The following is a 19380-nucleotide window of genomic DNA, read 5'->3' as shown; positions in this document are numbered from 1 at the left end:
TTGTACCATCGTCGGAATCCGTGGCATTTAGTTTAATCACCAATGTTCCATTAAGTGCATTCTCTAACACTCTAACTTTATAAATTAATCGATCAAACTCCGGAGCATTGTCATTCACATCCAGGATAGTGATCAGCAGCTGAACTGTGCCAGTCAGCTCTGGTTTGCCTCCATCGGTAGCTGTGAGTAATAGACTATGTTCCTGAATTTCTTCTCTGTCTAGTGTTTTCCTTAACACAAGTGATAACGAAAATCTTTGCTCACGATTATTTTGTGTGTCCAAAACGAAATAATCATTGGAATCCAGTCGGTAGGTCAAGGCGGAATTTACTCCAATATCTGCATCAGATGCGCCATCTAGTGGAAATCTAGTTTCCGGAGGTCTAGATTCTGCGATCATTATACTTTTGTTACTTTCGGGGAACAATGGTCGGTTGTCGTTAATGTCCCTCACCTCCACCTCCACATGGAAAACCTGCAGCGGCCCGTCCACGATCACCTCCAGGTGGATGCTACACTCCGCGCTCCTCCCGCACAGCTCCTCCCGGTCGATCCGAGAATTCACAAACAAAATACCATTCTGCAGATTTACCTCCAGAAGGTCCCCGCGGTCCTTGGACACCACCCTGAACAGGCGGGGCACCAACTCGGCCAGTTCCAGCCCCAGGTCCTGCGCGATGCGGCCCACGAAGGTGCCGTGTTTGGCCTCCTCTGGGACGGAGTAGTGCAGCTGGCAGCTCCCTGCCCGCCAGGCTGTGAAGAGCAGGAGCCAGGGCAGGAGGCGCCAGGATCCTGGGCCTCTTTGCCAAGATAAGAGCATGGTGCAGCCAGAAAGATTCAGTGATGCCCAAGGTATAGAAAGTGCCTTACCCAAAACTGCCTTTCAAAGACCAGTTTGATGACCTTCTAGTACTGGAGAATTCGCAACAGAGTTTCCACTGTCGGTTTTTCTAAAGGAAGAAGCAGTGAGTTTCTTCACAAAAACGTTCTCAGTGAAGAGCGACACCATGCGCACGAATGTGTAACTGTAGCGAATTCTCGGCCTTCTTTTCCATTGATTGATCTTTATTTCCTTCCATTTTCTGAATTGTTGTTGTTGCAAATATGTAGCTGGGAGTTAAATATGTATCCTTCCAGGGACAGTAAGTCACTTATTTGTTAAGGATTCGGTGTTACTGAACATGAGGTGTATATGATCCACTTTTCCCACAGACTTATTTTTACATGTGTAAAAACTTAAAACAGGGAGACTATTACACATTTGGCTTTGGACTAACAGGCTTATAGTTCTCATAGTCTCATAGGCTTTGCTGGTAATGTCCCTTTCCTGGAATATTTTTCAAAACCTTCTCTCGTAACAGTCGTTAACTCCAAACAGAAACATAAAGAATCACATAAAACAGATGAAGGTGGATAATGTTACTAAATTATAGACCCGATTTCAAATAATATACCATATTTACAAATTCATCCCAAAGGGTGGATAAAATGTTTGTCTTTTAAAGAAAATGTCTACTCATAATGTGTGTGTATTTGTGTGTGTACATAATCTCACAATGAGCTGCATGAAACAATGTTTTGAAGTTTTCAGTTCAACTTGTAGAAGGCAAGAAAGCATGCCAAGAGCTAGCATTCTATTATTTGGTATAATTTAAGTTAAGCTTGCCCTTTCCCCTGCTGCATCTCATTCCATCATCGGTAGGAGAAACCGTTATCATTTTCCAAGTATGCAACAATAGCTACACAATGAAACTAACCTATCTTCAGAAAAAAAGAGAGGAAGGAAATATTATTTTATCTGTTATTATTCCTACCAAGTCATTAAGGTCCAGGTGGAACAGTACAATGAAAAATATTCTATATATTATAAACATAAATGTTACATAGCTCCAATATTATGTTATAAATTATATAGGTGTGATTATTACCTTGCCTGCTCTGTGCATTACTCTATAGAAAATGACAATTGGGTTCATTTCTGGACTTCTATTCCCCTCTGAAAAGTGATGTGGAGCATTTGTATTCTCTTGTCCTCAAAATTCCCTCTTTCTCTACTATTTCTATTAAAATACTTTATTCTTGTAATGAAACTAGTTCCTTGTTTCTTCCTAATGCTTCTTGTCTACCAGACTGTACCCTATTGCTTCACTCACTTCTCCATATAAGCCAACTCTCTGCAATATACCTTTCCAGACACCATACAATCATGCATCTATTATCTTGCTTCTTAAACATTTTCTTTAGTCTCTAACCAAGGGGACCCTAAGTGCCAGTACCTGTATCCTTAAAGAATAAAAACAAGATGAGGAGGCATGAAGACAAGGAGGAGGCAATGTGACCATAAAGACAGATACTGTAGTGGTGTGGCCACAAGCCAAGGAATGCCAACAGCCATCAGAAACCAAAAGAGACAAAGAACAGATTCTCCTCTAGAGCTTCTAGAGGGACTTCAGCCCTGCAAACTCCTTGATTTGGGGCTTCTGGCCTCAAAAGTTGTAAAACAATTAAATGTTGTTTTATACCACCTGAGGTCATTTGTTACAGCTGCCCAAGAAACTAGATACCCACGTACCTGTACTCTTTTCTTCAATGAATTTTTTCATTCTTCAGTGTGTCTCTGTGATTTTATCTTTTAATGAATTTACATTTTCCCTGAAGGGATTAATACTCCTTAAGGGGGTTATGTTTGACCCCCTCTGAGTTCTAGATCCACATTTCCAATCACAATGCTGTGCTTGTGCCTCAAAAGAGAGTTAAGTGTTTCTCTTACTCCCTACCTGCTCAAACACACACAAGCCATTTCTCTAGCTGTTATACATCTTGTTTAAAAGAAATATGATCCTCCCAGTTCACAAGCTAAAAACGTGTCATGTACAATTTTTGTCTTCCTCTATCATTTGCATTGAGTCAATCATCATCTGGTTGCTTCTACTTTGCCAATGTCTCTTATAAATGGTTCCTTCCATTGATGTTTTACTCCCACTAGTTAAGTCTCCATCACTTGATACCTAAATTGTTATGGAAGATCCTCTATGACTTTCTTATCTTTATAATCTTCCCCTGCTCTAATCCTTCAAGTACACATTTTCTAGAGAAAACCCATTTATTATATTTATCTTCCTCCTCTAATATCTTACTGTTGAAATGTTATGTCTTGAAAATAGCAAAATTATAATCTCCAAATCAAATATAAACTACATATATATTATTATTACTATTGTTATTACACTTGTAATATAATGTATCTGTATTGTGTGAAAATTAGCACAATAATTGATGAGGTTATTTTCCTAACATTGAAGAATCAACTAAGAAATCTCTTCAAAGATGTATAAGAACTCTTTGAAGTATTCTGTAATTTCCTTGTAATCCTGAAATGCCAAATTTTTAATAATAAGAGTTATCAAACACTTGGCTGGGTTTTCACCTAATATATTATTATTTCTCAAGGCTAATCATTCATAGGTAAGAAAAAGAATGTAAAAAGAAAAAAGTGATGATCCAGGATCTTCAACACATGATGCATAACGTATGCACTGGCTGGTACAAAAAATAACTAAGTATGAGTAAATCAGAGAATCTGAGGCAGTCGATGATTTAAAAGATACTTTTAGAAAGAAAACTAAGGGGGAAAAGGATATAGTTTAGAACCTAAAACCAAGTTATTAAGAGAAATAAAAATACTTGAATGATATCAATGACTTACTTCACTGGAAGGATTTAAGCAGTTTTCTTGAAACTGAGGGTTAGGGCTGAAGGCCATAAGATCTGTATTAGATGGGACCACTCCAGAGCACACCCTCTGTCTCCTTTGCTGCAATTGTGACAAGCTCCCTATCTCGCTAGCACACACCAGCATAGGCTTCGAAGGCCCACCTGCCTCCTCTGTGGACACCACGGAGTAATGCAACACAGTATACAGAAGCAGCGAGAGCACTAACAGGCAGGATACTATGCAGATGGCATGATCAAGTACACATTGACATTCACTAGAGATGCTTCTGGTATGGTCGCACCCACAGAGGCCCGGGACAAGACTTTTGTTGCCTGGCCACTGTCCACTAGAGACACCAGCACAGTGGCTGTGGCAGTCAATGCTGGCTCACCATGGTCTGTCACTATCACCACCAGGTGCTGGCTCAGTGCATCAGCTTCATCTAGGGTGCGCGTGGTGCTGATTTCCCCTGTATACAAGCCCACCCCGAGCAGGCTGCGGATGTCACCAGGCCGACGACTGCAGCTCATAGGATAGCTAAGCATTGTAGCCAGAGTCAGCATCAACTGCACATACCTTGGCCACCACATGACCCGCACCCACTGACCTAGGCACCAGTTGGCTCACCACGCCGCCAGCCCCTCTCGCCAAAGGTGCTAGTAGTGCGGGAGCATTGTCATTCTCATCCAGCACGAACACCTGCAGAGTCACCTTGCTGCCCAGAGCAGGCACACCAGCATCCCGCGCGCTCACCTGGAACTGCAGCAGCTCCAGCTCCTCATGGTCCAGAGGCTGCAGCGCATACCCCTTTCCGCTCTCCGCTGGCACAGACACGTAGCTCGACAGCGCGCCCTCCCCCCCCCGCCGCTCCACCAGCGAGTAGGACACCAGCGCGTTCTCCTGCGCGTCCGCGTCCACCGCCGACACCGTGAAGATGTGGGCGCCCGGCGGGTTGTTCTCCTTCACGAACACCGTGTATTCGGGCTGCGCGAACACAGGCGCGTTGTCGTTCACGTCAGCCACCTCCACGGACACGCTGGCCGTGGCCCACAGAGAAGGCGAGCCTCCGTCCCTCGCGGTGACCACCACCTTATACTCATCTTTGGTCTCGCGGTCCAGGGCGCGGTCCAGCACCAGAGAATAGTAATTCTTGAAGGTGGACACCAGCTTGAAGGGGACGTTAGAGGTCAGAGAGCAGGTCACCTTCCCGTTTGCTCCAGAGTCAAGGTCGGACACGCTGATCAGAGCGATTGCGATTCCCACCTGGGCATCCTCTAGTACAGGGAGTGACAGCGAAGTAAACTTTATCTCCGGGACATTGTCATTCACGTCCAAAACTTCCACCAGGACTATGCAGTGACCTACCATGGAAGGAGTCCTTTTATCGATTGCTTTGACCTGAATTTCATATGCATTGTTCTCTTCAAAATCCAATTTCCCATAAATTCTAACTTCGCCTGTTTCTGAGTTTATTAAAAATACACATTTCTCATTTTTAGGCTGAATCATCCTGATCGCATAGGAAATTTCTCTATTTAGGCCTTCATCCAGATCAGAAGCATTTAGTTGAATTACTTTGGTGTCGTTTGGGACATTTTCAAACAACACTACTCTATAACCAAGTTTATCAAATTCTGGTGCGTTGTCATTCACATCCAGGATGGTTATTTGAATCTGAACAGATCCTGTTAGCTCCAGTTTACCACTGTCAATGACCATCAGCGATAAACTGAGTTTCGATATTTCTTCTCTGTCCAACAATTTTCGAAGAATCAGTACAGGCAACATACTTCTATCTGTCTTTATTTTAAGTGCAACATGCTCGTTTCGGCTTAACATGTAGGTCAGGAGAGAGTTTATGCCAATAGCTGCATCCGAAGCGCCCTCTAGAGGAAACTGGGTGTCCAGAGGCGCAGATTCAGAAATTGGTACCTTTTGTTCTCTTTCTGCAAACACTGGCCGGTTATCGTTAAAGTCCCTCACCTCCACCTCCACGTGGAAAACCTGCAGCGGCCTGTCCACGATCACCTCCAGGTGGATGCTACACTCCGCGCTCCGCCCGCACAGCTCCTCCCGGTCGATCTGAGAATTCACAAACAAAACGCCATTCTGCAGATTTACCTCCAGAAGGTTCCCGCGGTCCTTGGAAGCCACCCTGAACAGATGGGGCACCAGCTCGGCCAGCTCCAGCTCCAGGTCCTGCGCAATGCAACCCACGAAGGTACCGTGCTTGGCCTCCTCTGGGACAGAGTAGTGGAGCTGACCGCTTCCTGCCTGACAGGTTGTGAGGAGCAGGAGGCAGATCAGCAGACGCTGAGATTTCAGGCCTGGTCGCCAAGAAAACACCATTGCAAATAACGAGGTTCTCTAGTGTGAAACTGTCAGCTTAAAAGGAGCGTACATGAGATAGTTTATGAACAGTCTCCCTTTTCTGTATTTATCTGGTAAAGTTTATGGAGTATTCTGGCCACTGTGTAGTGGATTGTTCTGTGAATGGTTGGAATCTGGGTGCAGAAACAAAAATGATCCCTTTTCACCTTTTGAGTGTACAACGACATCATGTGACTGATCTTGTAAATACAAGATTCTCAGTTCTTTGGATTACTATTTCCTGAGTCACTCTAATTCTACTTTCAGATATTTCCATGGATCATTTATGAATGCTATTTAATTAGTATACGTGGTATTGCCAACAAAATACAAACACTTTCTTTTTGTGGTTTTAAAACTTTTCTTCTTCAAAGCTTTTCATTGTCTTTGAAATAAGATGTGACAAAAGCTACTCATCAGTTTTTATGGAGAACACTGCAGTGTACCAAACCCTTACAAGTCACAGTGAGATGGTGGCTTTTACTCTTCACAGTACTTGTTGTAGAACTTCTGGGGAAAGTCCAGAATTCCATCATCTCATAAAGAAAATTAAAATGTTTCTATTTAGCTAAATGATACTTTATATATAAGTTGTTTTATTCATAAATATAGTGAATACTGAATTCATCATAAATACGGAAGGTGTTGGGTTTTTGGTGCTTGATACTTGAAATTGATGACTTTTCATACTACTGCTATGGTTCTCACAACACTTTAAAGCAAAGCACATTTACAGATTCTAGAAACTTTTTCTCTGGCAGGAATTAAATGGTTTCATGTAAAATGTTGAGTCAAAGCCTTCAAATTCCACAATATTCTAAGGTTGCAATGGAATGTTAATATGAAAAAGATACCTTAAAGTGTCTTGGAATATAATCTTACAGACTAAAAACAAATGAATGTGACTGTGATACTGACATTTTGTTTCTCTCTAAATCTTTCCCTACAGGTCAGTTAGTAGTTACTCAGAATACAAAATCATAATGATGAGAGGGATAATTAAGAGACTTTTCATAATTGTATTCATTAATTCAAGACTAGCTTGTAAGTAAACATGGTTAAGAGCTTATAGATCAGTGTAAATATAGTAAATATGGGTTTAATAATTTTACTAACATCCAAATCAAACTCTTCAAGCCAATAATTTCTTGCCAGTCCTTTTACACATTACTACATAGTAATAAATGGGAAATGAGGTGAGATATTTACATAACCAGAAAGAAGAACCAAGAAGGACTCCAAAAGCACAAGTTAAATCAGCTATCAAACTGGCGCTATTGGTCAAAAACACTTGAATTTTGATGCTTTCAAACTAGTTATTTAAATAACTAGTCAAACAGTGCCACCAAGTTTATTCATTTGATATTTTCTATTTGCAAAAATGTCAGTGAGCAATAGTTGCTAATGAGTTTTAATGAAAATTCATGTGTCATATAGTCTTCAGACAGTCCAACATAACCAAATTAAGTAGATAGAAGACCCTAAGTTTAGCTTTAGTAGTTAACTGAACCAGAAAATATGTTGGCATTAGAAACTCACACAAAAGAATGTAACCCTGACATTAAGAGCAAATGCAAAAGGCACTGAATCTGTAAAAATTAATTTAAGTAATTTGAAATTACCTAAAATATAAAATGGCTATTAATGAAAATGCATGATTTGTAAAAATTTAGCCTGTAACCAAAACACTCCAAAGTCTTTCTAAAATTAAATTTAAGTGACTTTGAGTTATTCCTTAAGTACATTTAGACATGGATTATAATATATGCCCTATTCGTAAGGATTCATATTTTTTATCACTTAAATACTTAAGGGCTATTTTATGAATTGCAGTACAAAGTTCTTAACCCAGCCTGGAATGATGTTTCAGTGGATTAAGGCACTTTCCATCAATTGGCCCCTTGAGTTCAATCTCTGAAACCTAGAAGGTAGGAGAGAATGAACTCCTGCAAATTATTCACATTTGCACTGTGGCATGTGTGTACACACAACAACAAAAAAGACACACATAAATAAATAATTTTCTGAATAAAATAAAGCTCTAAACCAAGTTTCAGGAATGGGTTTCCATATGAATTCCTCCAGAATATTGTGCTAAATAATATGTTGTGAAATTTAAAGTGAAACGGTTTTATATGAGTCCCAAATTCTCCACTCTCCAAGAATCACAGAACTAGATGAATCACTTAGACATAACTGATCTTTGTTAGACTCTTTAATTTTTAACTTTTTATTTTATTTTATGTGTGTTTGACTGCATCCATGTCGTGCAATGCCCATGGAGGACAGAAGAGGGCATCGTGTCTCCAGAAACTGGAGTTATGGACAGTTGTTAGCTGTCATGTGGGTGCTGGGAATTGGACCCAGGCCCTCTGCAAGAGCAGCCAGTGCTCTTAACTAAAAGGAGCCATCTATCCAGCCCATTAGACTCTTCATATGTGATTATACCATATGAAAAAGAGCCAAAGGCATTAGAGAGATGATATTTACAGATAAATGAATTAAAATTCAAAATTAATTAAATGTTAATTATTAGTATACACTCACAATAGTAGATTTAGCTTTTCCTTTTCTATATAAATTTGAAAAACTCAGAAAAAGATGCAAATAAGCAGCTACTATAAACTTAGAAGATGGCCGTCAGTTGAACTAGAGAGATGGCTCAGCTTTAAAAGTATGAGCTGCTCCTGCAAAAGACCCAAGTTTGGTCCCCAGCAACCCCATGATGACTAACAATGTCCCTAAGTCCAGTTCCAGGTGATCCAATGTCCTCTTCTGGCCTCCACAAGCATTGCACAAACATGCAAAACAAAAACTAAATCAAAAAAATTAAGATGGTCATTAGCAGTAATAATGACTTGATTAAATAATGTTATTTGTCTAGTTTACTTTGGAAGCATAAATCAGCCTTGTCTGAGTAGGAAGTATTTAATAAATCTCTTGTCCTTTCAAGGAAAAAAATCAAGAATAGATCATTATTTCAATGGTAGCACCATTTTAGAGTGCAAGACTGGACTTTTTCTCCAAGTAATTTTAAAATGGATTTTGCCATACTGGTAGAGGATATTCAACAGTAGAAAAAATAAAGCAAATTAATTCAGGGCTAATGAAGAAGTTTCCATTGTTGATACAAACATTTTTTTAAGTAACATCAGTGTATGAAAATATCAAAGTGCAACACTGCTAACAGATAAACATGTGCAAATCAAATAACCCACTGTGATTAACCACATCACTGAGAATCAGAGATGAAGTAATATGACTTAATTCATGTGAAATAGTGATTATTCCACTCAAGTGAAAATAGAAGTCACTCTGGGAACTTCTTTTAAACATTTTCTAACAAAACAAAAAATGATGAAGACTGCCAAATTTACAGTATGCTTTAAATGAACCATCTCAAGAGAAAGGCTAAACAAATAAATGAAACAGCAAAGAGAGAGAGTAATAAGTTAATGAACTACATGAGTGACATCAAGAGGCATGAAATGCATTCCAGAATGACTGTGCTTACATTCTCAAAGATCCCATTTTGGACTCCACTATCTCCAGAACCCGAACCAGGAGGAACATTAGGACTGAAGGCCATAAGGTCGGTATTGGACCGGCCTTCTCCAGAGCACGTCTTCTGCCTCCTCTGCTGCGAGTAGGACCAGCTCCCTAAGGCGCTGGAGCACACCAGCATGGGCTTCCCAGGCCCGCAAGCGCCCTCAATGGGCAGCGCTGAGCAGCGCAGGGCGGTGTACAGCACCAGCGTGAGCACCAACAGGCTGGACACTGAGCATATCGCGATGATCAAATACATGTTAACATCCACTAGCGATGGGTCAGAGGATGCTGTGCCCTCCAACGCCCTCGAAGAGGCCTTCGGCTCCTGGTTGCTCTCAACCAGAGAAACCAGCACTGTGGCGGTGGCAGTCAGCGCTGGCTCTCCATGGTCCCTCACCAGCACCAACAGGCGCTGTCGCGGTGCATCCGCATCATCCAAGGCGCGAGTAGTGCTTATCTCACCCGTGTACAAACCCACGCTGAAAGGGCTGCGTTCGCCGCCTGCCCAAGACTGCAGTTCATATGACAACCAAGCATTGTAGCCAGAATCTGCATCCACCGCGCGCACCTTCAACACCACGTGTCCAGAACTCACGGATCTAGGCACCGGCTCCCTCACTGCGCCACCAGCTCCAACAACTCTAAGAGGCAAGAGCTCAGGCACGTTGTCGTTCTCGTCCAGCACAAACACCTGCAGAGTCACGTTGCTGCCCAGGGCAGGCACACCAGCATCCCGCGCGCTCACCTGGAACTGCAGCAGCTCCAGCTCCTCATGGTCCAGAGGCTGCAGCGCATACACCTTGCCGCTCTCCGCGTGCACAGACACGTAGCTCGACAGCGCGCGCTCGCCCACCCGCCGCTCCACCAGCGAGTAGGACACCAGCGCGTTCTCCTGCGCGTCCGCGTCCACCGCCGACACCGTGAAGATGTGGGCGCCCGGCGGGTTGTTCTCCTTCACGAACACCGTGTATTCGGGCTGCGCGAACGCAGGCGCATTGTCGTTCACGTCAGCCACCTCCACGGACACGCTGGCCGAGGCCCACAGCGAAGGCGAGCCTCCATCATGGGCGGTTACTACCAAATCATAGGCCGACACTTTCTCTCGGTCCAGATTGCTACCCAACACCAAAGAATAATAGTTTTTGAAGGTGGATACGATTTTGAAGGGGACTTTGGGTGTAAGAGAGCAGGTCACCTGGCCGTTGGCACCTGAGTCAAGGTCCGATACGCTAATCAAAGCAATGACTGTGTTTGGCTGAGTATCCTCTGGCACTGGGAGGGACAGGGAAGTCACGCTCACTTCCGGGGAGTTGTCATTGAGATCTAAGATTTCTATGGAGACTGTACAGTGACCTGCCATTGGGGGAGTCCCCTTATCTGTGGCCTGCACCTCAACTTCATAAAATTTATTTTCTTCATAATCTAAAGTTCCATTGACCCTCAGCTCTCCATTGTTTTCATCTAGCGTGAATAAAGGTCTTCCGTTGGGCTTAATCGACATCAAAGAATATGAAAGATCTGCGTTCACTCCTTCATCCAGGTCTGTGGCGTTTAACTTGATGACAACAGTTCCTTTAGCAGCATTTTCCGTTATTCTTACCTTGTATTCTAATTGATTGAACTCCGGATCATTGTCGTTAACATCCAAGACGCGCACCAGGAGCTGAAGTGTGCCGGTGAGTTCAGGTTTTCCCCCATCTGTGGCCGTCAGTAGCAAATTAAGTTCCGGGGTTTTCTCCCTGTCCAGAGATTTCTTTAAAATAAGTGACGGTCTTTTAGTCTGCTTGCTATTTGTGAGTGATTCTAAAGAAAAATACTCGTTCTGACTTAAACTGTAGATCAACATAGCATTCTCCTCTATGTCAGCATCCGAAGCTCCCTCTAGCGGAAAGCGCGAGTCTGGTGGCTTTGATTCTGAAATCCTTAGCCTTTGTTCTTTGAGAGGAAACACCGGCGGGTTGTCGTTAATGTCCCTCACCTCCACCTCCACGTGGAAAACCTGCAGCGGCCTGTCCACGATCACCTCCAGGTGGATGCTACACTCCGCGCTCCTCCCGCACAGCGCCTCCCGGTCGATCCGAGAGTTCACAAACAAAATGCCATTCTGCAGATTTACCTCCAGAAGGTCCCCGCGATCCTTGGGCACCACCCTGAACAGGCGGGGCACCAGCTCGGCCAGCTCCAGCCCCAGGTCCTGCGCGATGCGGCCCACGAAGGTGCCGTGTTTGGCCTCCTCCGGGATGGAGTAGTGGAGCTGGCCGCTCCCTGCCTGCCAGGCTGTGAGGAGCAAGAGCCAGAGCAGAGGTCGCAGAGTGCCGGATCCCCTTTTCTGAAAACCTAACATTGCATATGAAATTGGCTTCCAAAATGACTCCTTACACTTTCAGTATCAGATGCTTCCGTATTCAAAATCTCGATAAATTTTGGGGGAGTTTAAGAGGGTCCTTTTAGCCGTAGCATCCAGCATGATGGTGTCGGGTTTTGTATGTGGAGTGAGGGACTGTTCCGACCAATCTATGAATGAACTTTTTTCACCAAGCAAAGAGCGACACCTTGTGCCTGAAATTGTGAGTACTGTGCACATCCACCACCAGAGAATTTCATGTGTTTTGTTTTATATTTTGCCCAAAACAATTGCTAAGTGATCATTTATGTAGCGTTATAATTTTTTAAGTTCTATTGAAACACATGTGGAAATAGTACTTTACTGAATAACATCAAATTAAATTATTTCTATTTTTCACTTAATTATAAAATTGCTTTTTATCTAAATGCTTGAAGAAAAAGAGGACTCATTTCTTTAGATGAATCTTCTGGAAAACTAGAGTTAAACATTTCCTGAATATCTTGTCCCTCCTATAAAAATATCATCAAATTTGAATTGCCCTAATCACAGTCTCCCTTGTTACTTAGGCTGCTAGGAAACTCAATGGCAAAGAAATATCTTTTGCAGTTCTTGAGCATTGTTTTGTTGTTCTTGTTTGTTGTTTGGTTTTGTTTGGTTTTGTTGAATCCAGGGCTTGTGCATGCTAGGCAAGTGCTCAGCCTTTGAAGATTCATAATAACAATTGTCACGCCATCTCCAATGAAGCCCGCGTGAGATCCTCCGTGGGTTGAGGCTGGAACTTCAAGGAAGGTTGCCTCTTGGAATTGGTTGTGCTGAGAAACATGCAGTGTACTTGGCATGCTTTTACTTGCTATTATTTTTCTGTCACTGTATCTTGGGCTTTCTGGGGGCCCAGAAAGCACCTGGTGTCCTTGGCACCGCTATCACCGCCTTTAGTAAGATGAAATAGTTATGTTTATAAGCCCCATACTTGGAAGGATTTCATTAGAGCTACAGGATTAGAATGGGATACTGATGTAACTTGGGGTTTGAAACATATTAATGAACAGGAAAAAATAAAAGACAGTTATAAAGCAATATTATTGTGAATCACCTGGAATTCAAATAAAACTATTAATGATTATAGAGCTAGTATTGAAAGCACAATAGTGGTTTGAGGTCAGCTCACTGTGTAACCACAGAATATAAATTTTAAAAGTCTCTAATGTGACTCACCAAGATGAAAAACAGAAACTTTCTGTTCAGCACTAGTTAATGTTTGACAATGTATTTTGATTCACCTGTGTTTCGCTTTTGTCTCTGGAATCAGAACTCTTAAAAAATGGTTAAACCGCAAAACAATGGCTTATTGATGTAATCATGTAACTTTGTAATTTATAATCTGAGCTCTGCAGCTACAAAAATTACACTCAGACTTTCATCAAGCTCCTTTGTGTCTGTTTGTCACTCGCCGACTCCTTGTCCACCCGCTCAACGACCCTGTTCCCTTCGGACTGAACTGCCCCAGTCTGGGCTGGTCCATCGCAAACAATGTTCTTCACACTCTGTCCTAGATGTGTAGATTTAACTTCTCATATCTTTTTTTTAATTAAATCTGCTTGAACAAATTTATAAGATAGAAGCAGTGTTTGATATGTGTACCTATTGTGTAATGATCAGATCAGAGTTAATATAATCATCATCTCAAACATCTATAATTTCTTTGTGCTGAAATGATCAAAGTCCTCTGTTCTACCTATTTTGAACTATATAATATACTATCATTAACTATTTCATATCTATTCTCTTAAGTTCTGATTCTTTATTGCTATTGACATTTAATTGTTTTCTTGTAACAAATGACTAACTTTATGTCCATTGCAGAACATAAAAGAAAATAATTTTTTAAAATAATGTATTTTCCACTTGGGATGCAGAGGCAGGTAGATCTCTGTGATTTCAAGGCCAGTTTGGTCTACATAGTGAGTTCCAGGCCAGCTGAGGCTACAGGGAGACCATGCCTCAAAAATAGAACCAAAAATTTCTTTTCAAATTTTGTAATTTGAAACAATTTGCAAAGGAAAAGTCTGTTGATCAAGATGAATTTTTCATTTTACAATATAATTTCTCACATAAATTATATTACTAATAATATGAGATATCAAGATATTATATAATTCTCAATAATATGACAAAAGCAGCCTTTTAGATCACAGAATGTATTAGCATTCAATTAAATAAAATGAAACCAAGGCAAATAATTTTATGATGTCTCCTCTAAGTGTCTGCTATTGTGCTTAAAACACAGAAAATACTCAAACAGTTCATCTAAATGGCAAATCACCTTAGAGTTTGGAAATGGAATTTCATACAAGTAGAAAATGGGAGTTATTGAGGATAGTTTTAATTTCCTAAAGATGTGGTTATGTTTTTCTCTGCTCTTCATATCCACTTACAATTGAGAAGGAAAAAAGAGATGAGATAACATACGTTTGGAGAAGAAAATTATTCAGAAGAAACCAGTGTTTTGTTATAGAAGAATTTTTTTTTTGAAAGACAAAGGTCCAGGTTGGTTCTGAACTCCTGGGCTCAAGTGATACTCCTACCTCAGTGTTAAATAATTTTGATGATTCTTCTCCAATCTAAAAGTATTAAAATAACATGTGACAATGGTATAATGCATCTTTCAATAGTTTTCTTAATCTTGTGTTTTAAAATATACACATATGCTATTAATATTACAAATATGAAATTTCTTCCACTCTTTTGTTTACTCTTCTCTCAATATTATAACATTAGGACTCTCAGAAATAAAAGCAAGCTTCTATATTAAAAAGTTTAAAGAAACAGAACCATCAACTTTTATGACAGTGAATTTTTATGCACCTGTAAAATAATCAACCCCCTGTGTTTTAATCCACATACATTAGAAGAGAAACAGTAAACTAAACACGATCTGTGGAGTATGTCAGGTATATTTTTGAACAAAAGAGCAACACCCCTTCATCCACCTCATTACAGGAATTGGGGTTTGAGATGCAATATGGGGTCTTCCAAGGTAAAGAAATAAAATATGAGGGGCTGTACCCCTGAGTAGAGAGATGATGATATCACGTGTTTGAATTAAAACTAGATTTTTAACTAAGGTGTTTATTTCCAATAATATATATTTTGTGAATATATAAAGCTGTATTGGAGAAACACCAATTTTAAAAAAAGCTTGATAGAGTGTGAGTCGATGACCCATCTTTCACATTTTGGTTGAAATAGTTTGGGTATAAACATCTCAGTCAACTACAGAGAAGAGATTATACTCTCTCTAAACTTACCTTTGAGGATGGACCCAATATCTAACCATAGACTAATGCAAAAAAGTCATATCAATACCAGTACTACCATTGATTTTGTAAAAATTGATCGAAGATTTGATGCTTGACCTTTGTTTTTGAGATAGGGTCTCCCTGTAGCCCCAACTGGTCTGGAACTCCCTATATAGACCAGGATGGCCTTGATCTCACTGAGATCTTCCTGCCTCTGCCTCCTGAGTGCTGGGAATAAAGTCATCTGCCACCATAACTGGCTTGTGTCCGGCTTGTGCCTGATTTACTAAATCAATCTGCTCAGACTTAAGTTCTACCTGTGCATCCTACTAATTACACATTAAAATGCAAGTTTTATGTCTTATTAGCTCACATCACCCATTATCTTTCTATATAGGTCTAGTACTATCATTTCTTCAAGATGAAAAACACAAAAATGAATTTCTCAGAACCTCAAGCTATTTTTCAAAATTAGATTATAAATTCACTATCCAAGCATTGTACTGTCAAAATTATAGGATTTACTCAATGATACCATCTCTGTTCTATCATGGTTTAGTCAAATAAACACAGCTATTTTCTCTCAAATTATCTGTTCAATTGGCACAAATCTCTCAGCCAATAACACTAAAAAAGAATGAATCAATAAAGATCTACATATATCTAAAGATTTTCCCATTTCCATGGGAAACCAATTCCTTTGAAAATGTTCATGAAGTATACATGGTTGTAAACATTTTTCAAATCCCTTAGCCATGTTCAAAATCTCTAAAACCATCACTTATATTTATCTACAATACTATTATTATCCACAACAAAGAAAAATGAGGTAATTTTATGTGTGGCATTATACTTTGATGTTCTACAAGAATACTGTGAACCACAGTCTAGATTTTTCTCATGTTTTAAATATTTCTTATTTATATCACTTCCATAGAATGATAGATCTATGATCCATAGGTTTTATACAGGAACTCTTAATTATTTACACTTTGGCATTGATTAAAGGAAGTTTGTATTGATCATCAACATGACTAAGGAAATAATCATTCAATATGAAAAAGCTTGATTCTTGTCTCAGTTGTAGCATTATGCAAAATTAATGATTACTATAATCATGAAGAACTTTTGGAATCAAGGCAGAAAAGAGCACTCACCCATACGCAGATATTATTTCACTTTCATACCCAGCCATCCTAGATCAAAGAAGAATTTGACAGAAGAAAGTTCACACTGAAATCATAAATGTGACTTTAGATTCTGAAAAACATGTATTTAGATATCACTGTGTATGAGGTGAATGGCCTTGAATAAGACAGATATCTCAGCTTTTCTTACCTTGTCATTAAAATTCAAATAGTCATAGGTATAGTATTTTATAAATAATTGTGATAATTAAATGAAATAATGTATCTAAACCATTCATACCTTGTCTAACAAATAGAAATAATGCATACAATGGTGGCTTAATATACAATAAGCAATACTTGTTTGTGTTCTTTAATTGCAAATAGACATTGTGGCAACATGAAATAGGGTATGCGGCATAGTTATCCCTTTTCTGAAGATTTTTCTAATATTTATCTCAATGGAAATCATCCTTCCAAAATTCATCATTCAAGGTACACACAGCCATTAACACCATCTCAGCATTTCTAGCCACTTTACCCAATCTATGGCATGGTTCGCTTTCTATATATAAAAAGTATGCTATCTGCAATTAGAACCGAAAAAAAACAAAACTACCTTCCACATTGTTTTATACATATATATATGTGTGTTTATGTATAAATTCTATCATTTCTTAATATAAATTTTCTGGGGTCCCTTTAAAGAAAACAATTTATATATACATGGTGTTGAGACAAAAATATTTTTTACATTAATTAGAGTATACTGTGTTCAGTTGTGAAGTGGTTGTCAGAAGGAAGGGCCTTTATTGACATTTGTGGCTCTTAGGTATGAGTTACTGAAAGCAAAGTCATTTTGAGCATAATGTAGTTGGGCAAGCACAGGTAATGATATTGGACTTCACCATATATGAGAAGACTCTTCAAATGAAAGCACAAAGAAGTGTGTATTTTCCTACCCTAAATTATTTCTACCCAGTTGCACAATAAGGAACAAGAATGGAAGAAAAATAATAATGATTCACAATGAAAGACTTTCAGACAAGTAGAAGAACAAGGTAAATTAAGCTGGAGGAAAGCAGCAATGAGTCCACAGGCAAGTGAGCAGAATTAACATCGTGTTAGATAGTCAAAATAGTCTAGCTGAAGCAGTTGATGATTACAAAAGTATAACACGATTAATGAAGAAAAGGAAAATCACCTCCAGCACTAAAACTCTACCGACTGCAACCGTCAATTCACAAAGCATCCCACAAAATATAAAATGACAAAGAAAATGGAGCTGCTTCAGGCATGCTCACCTCCGTCCTGATGGATAATCTTAGAGTTTATAATAAGCCAAAATCAAAATCAAATTCTAAAATTAAATAGTATAGTAATTCTTCTGAATACACAAGCATAATGAGTAAAAGACATCTATTAGGATAAGAAAAATCTTGCTACAATATTGAAAACTAGATTTGATCCTTACTTATGCCCTGTATTTCCCAATGAAGTCCTTCACTTCTCCCTAGCAGACTTAGCTTTCCTACCGGAAGGAAAACATTAGCGCATTTTGCTTCATTTTTACTGCTACTATTATATTTTGCACTCAGAAAGCATTACTAAATAATATTCATGATGACGGTACTGAAAAATGATGAAGACTGCCAAATTTACAGTATGCTTTAAATGAACCATCTCAAGAGAAAGGCTAAACAAATAAATGAAACAGCAAAGAGAGAGAGTAATAAGTTAATGAACTACATGAGTGACATCAAGAGGCATGAAATGCATTCCAGAATGACTGTGCTTACATTCTCAAAGATCCCATTTTGGACTCCACTATCTCCAGAACCCGAACCAGGAGGAACATTAGGACTGAAGGCCATAAGGTCGGTATTGGACCGGCCTTCTCCAGAGCACGTCTTCTGCCTCCTCTGCTGCGAGTAGGACCAGCTCCCTAAGGCGCTGGAGCACACCAGCATGGGCTTCCCAGGCCCGCAAGCGCCCTCAATGGGCAGCGCTGAGCAGCGCAGGGCGGTGTACAGCACCAGCGTGAGCACCAACAGGCTGGACACTGAGCATATCGCGATGATCAAATACATGTTAACATCCACTAGCGATGGGTCAGAGGATGCTGTGCCCTCCAACGCCCTCGAAGAGGCCTTCGGCTCCTGGTTGCTCTCAACCAGAGAAACCAGCACTGTGGCGGTGGCAGTCAGCGCTGGCTCTCCATGGTCCCTCACCAGCACCAACAGGCGCTGTCGCGGTGCATCCGCATCATCCAAGGCGCGAGTAGTGCTTATCTCACCCGTGTACAAACCCACGCTGAAAGGGCTGCGTTCGCCGCCTGCCCAAGACTGCAGTTCATATGACAACCAAGCATTGTAGCCAGAATCTGCATCCACCGCGCGCACCTTCAACACCACGTGTCCAGAACTCACGGATCTAGGCACCGGCTCCCTCACTGCGCCACCAGCTCCAACAACTCTAAGAGGCAAGAGCTCAGGCACGTTGTCGTTCTCGTCCAGCACAAACACCTGCAGAGTCACGTTGCTGCCCAGGGCAGGCACACCAGCATCCCGCGCACTCACCTGGAACTGCAGCAGCTCCAGCTCCTCATGGTCCAGAGGCTGCAGCGCATACACCTTGCCGCTCTCCGCGTGCACAGACACGTAGCTCGACAGCGCGCGCTCGCCCACCCGCCGCTCCACCAGCGAGTAGGACACCAGCGCGTTCTCCTGCGCGTCCGCGTCCACCGCCGACACCGTGAAGATGTGGGCGCCCGGCGGGTTGTTCTCCTTCACGAACACCGTGTATTCGGGCTGCGCGAACACAGGCGCGTTGTCGTTCACGTCAGCCACCTCCACGGACACGCTGGCCGAGGCCCACAGCGAAGGCGAGCCTCCGTCCCTCGCAGTCACCACCACCTTATATTCAGCTTTGGTCTCGCGGTCCAGGGCGCTGTCCAGCACCAGTGAATAGTAA

The 19380-nt window shown here is 41.1% G+C and overlaps 4 protein-coding genes across 4 annotated transcripts in view; all 4 read right to left on the bottom strand.

Moving 5' to 3' along the window:
- LOC103736101 overlaps positions 1 to 19380 on the bottom strand; it is a 287348-nt gene that overhangs the window by 206083 nt on the left and 61885 nt on the right.
- Positions 1 to 19380, bottom strand: part of LOC115070745 (protocadherin alpha-9-like) — a 195779-nt gene that overhangs the window by 167538 nt on the left and 8861 nt on the right.
- LOC103736090 (protocadherin alpha-12) lies at positions 3515 to 6064 on the bottom strand. The gene is given in 3 exon segments (XM_008835535.3): positions 3515 to 3966; positions 3969 to 4224; positions 4226 to 6064. Coding segments are annotated over 3 exon segments (2367 nt in total). The 3' UTR covers positions 3515 to 3694.
- On the bottom strand, positions 9546 to 12703 carry LOC103736089 (protocadherin alpha-11). Its single transcript, XM_008835534.2, has one exon. It carries the CDS (start codon positions 11976 to 11978, stop codon positions 9546 to 9548), a length of 2433 nt encoding a protein of 810 aa, XP_008833756.1. The 5' UTR covers positions 11979 to 12703.

This window comes from Nannospalax galili, unplaced genomic scaffold (genome assembly GCF_000622305.1).
Source record: "Nannospalax galili isolate Female #2095 unplaced genomic scaffold, S.galili_v1.0 scaffold1077, whole genome shotgun sequence".
Lineage (NCBI taxonomy): Eukaryota > Metazoa > Chordata > Mammalia > Rodentia > Spalacidae > Nannospalax > Nannospalax galili.
Note: the sequence above shows the minus strand (reverse complement) of the source record. Positions and strands in the feature narration are given on the sequence as shown.

Excerpts from the sequence above, each read along its gene's own strand:
- LOC103736089 (XM_008835534.2), bottom strand. The coding sequence starts at position 11,978 with ATGTTAGGTTTTCAGAAAAGGGGATCCGGCACTCTGCGACCTCTGCTC.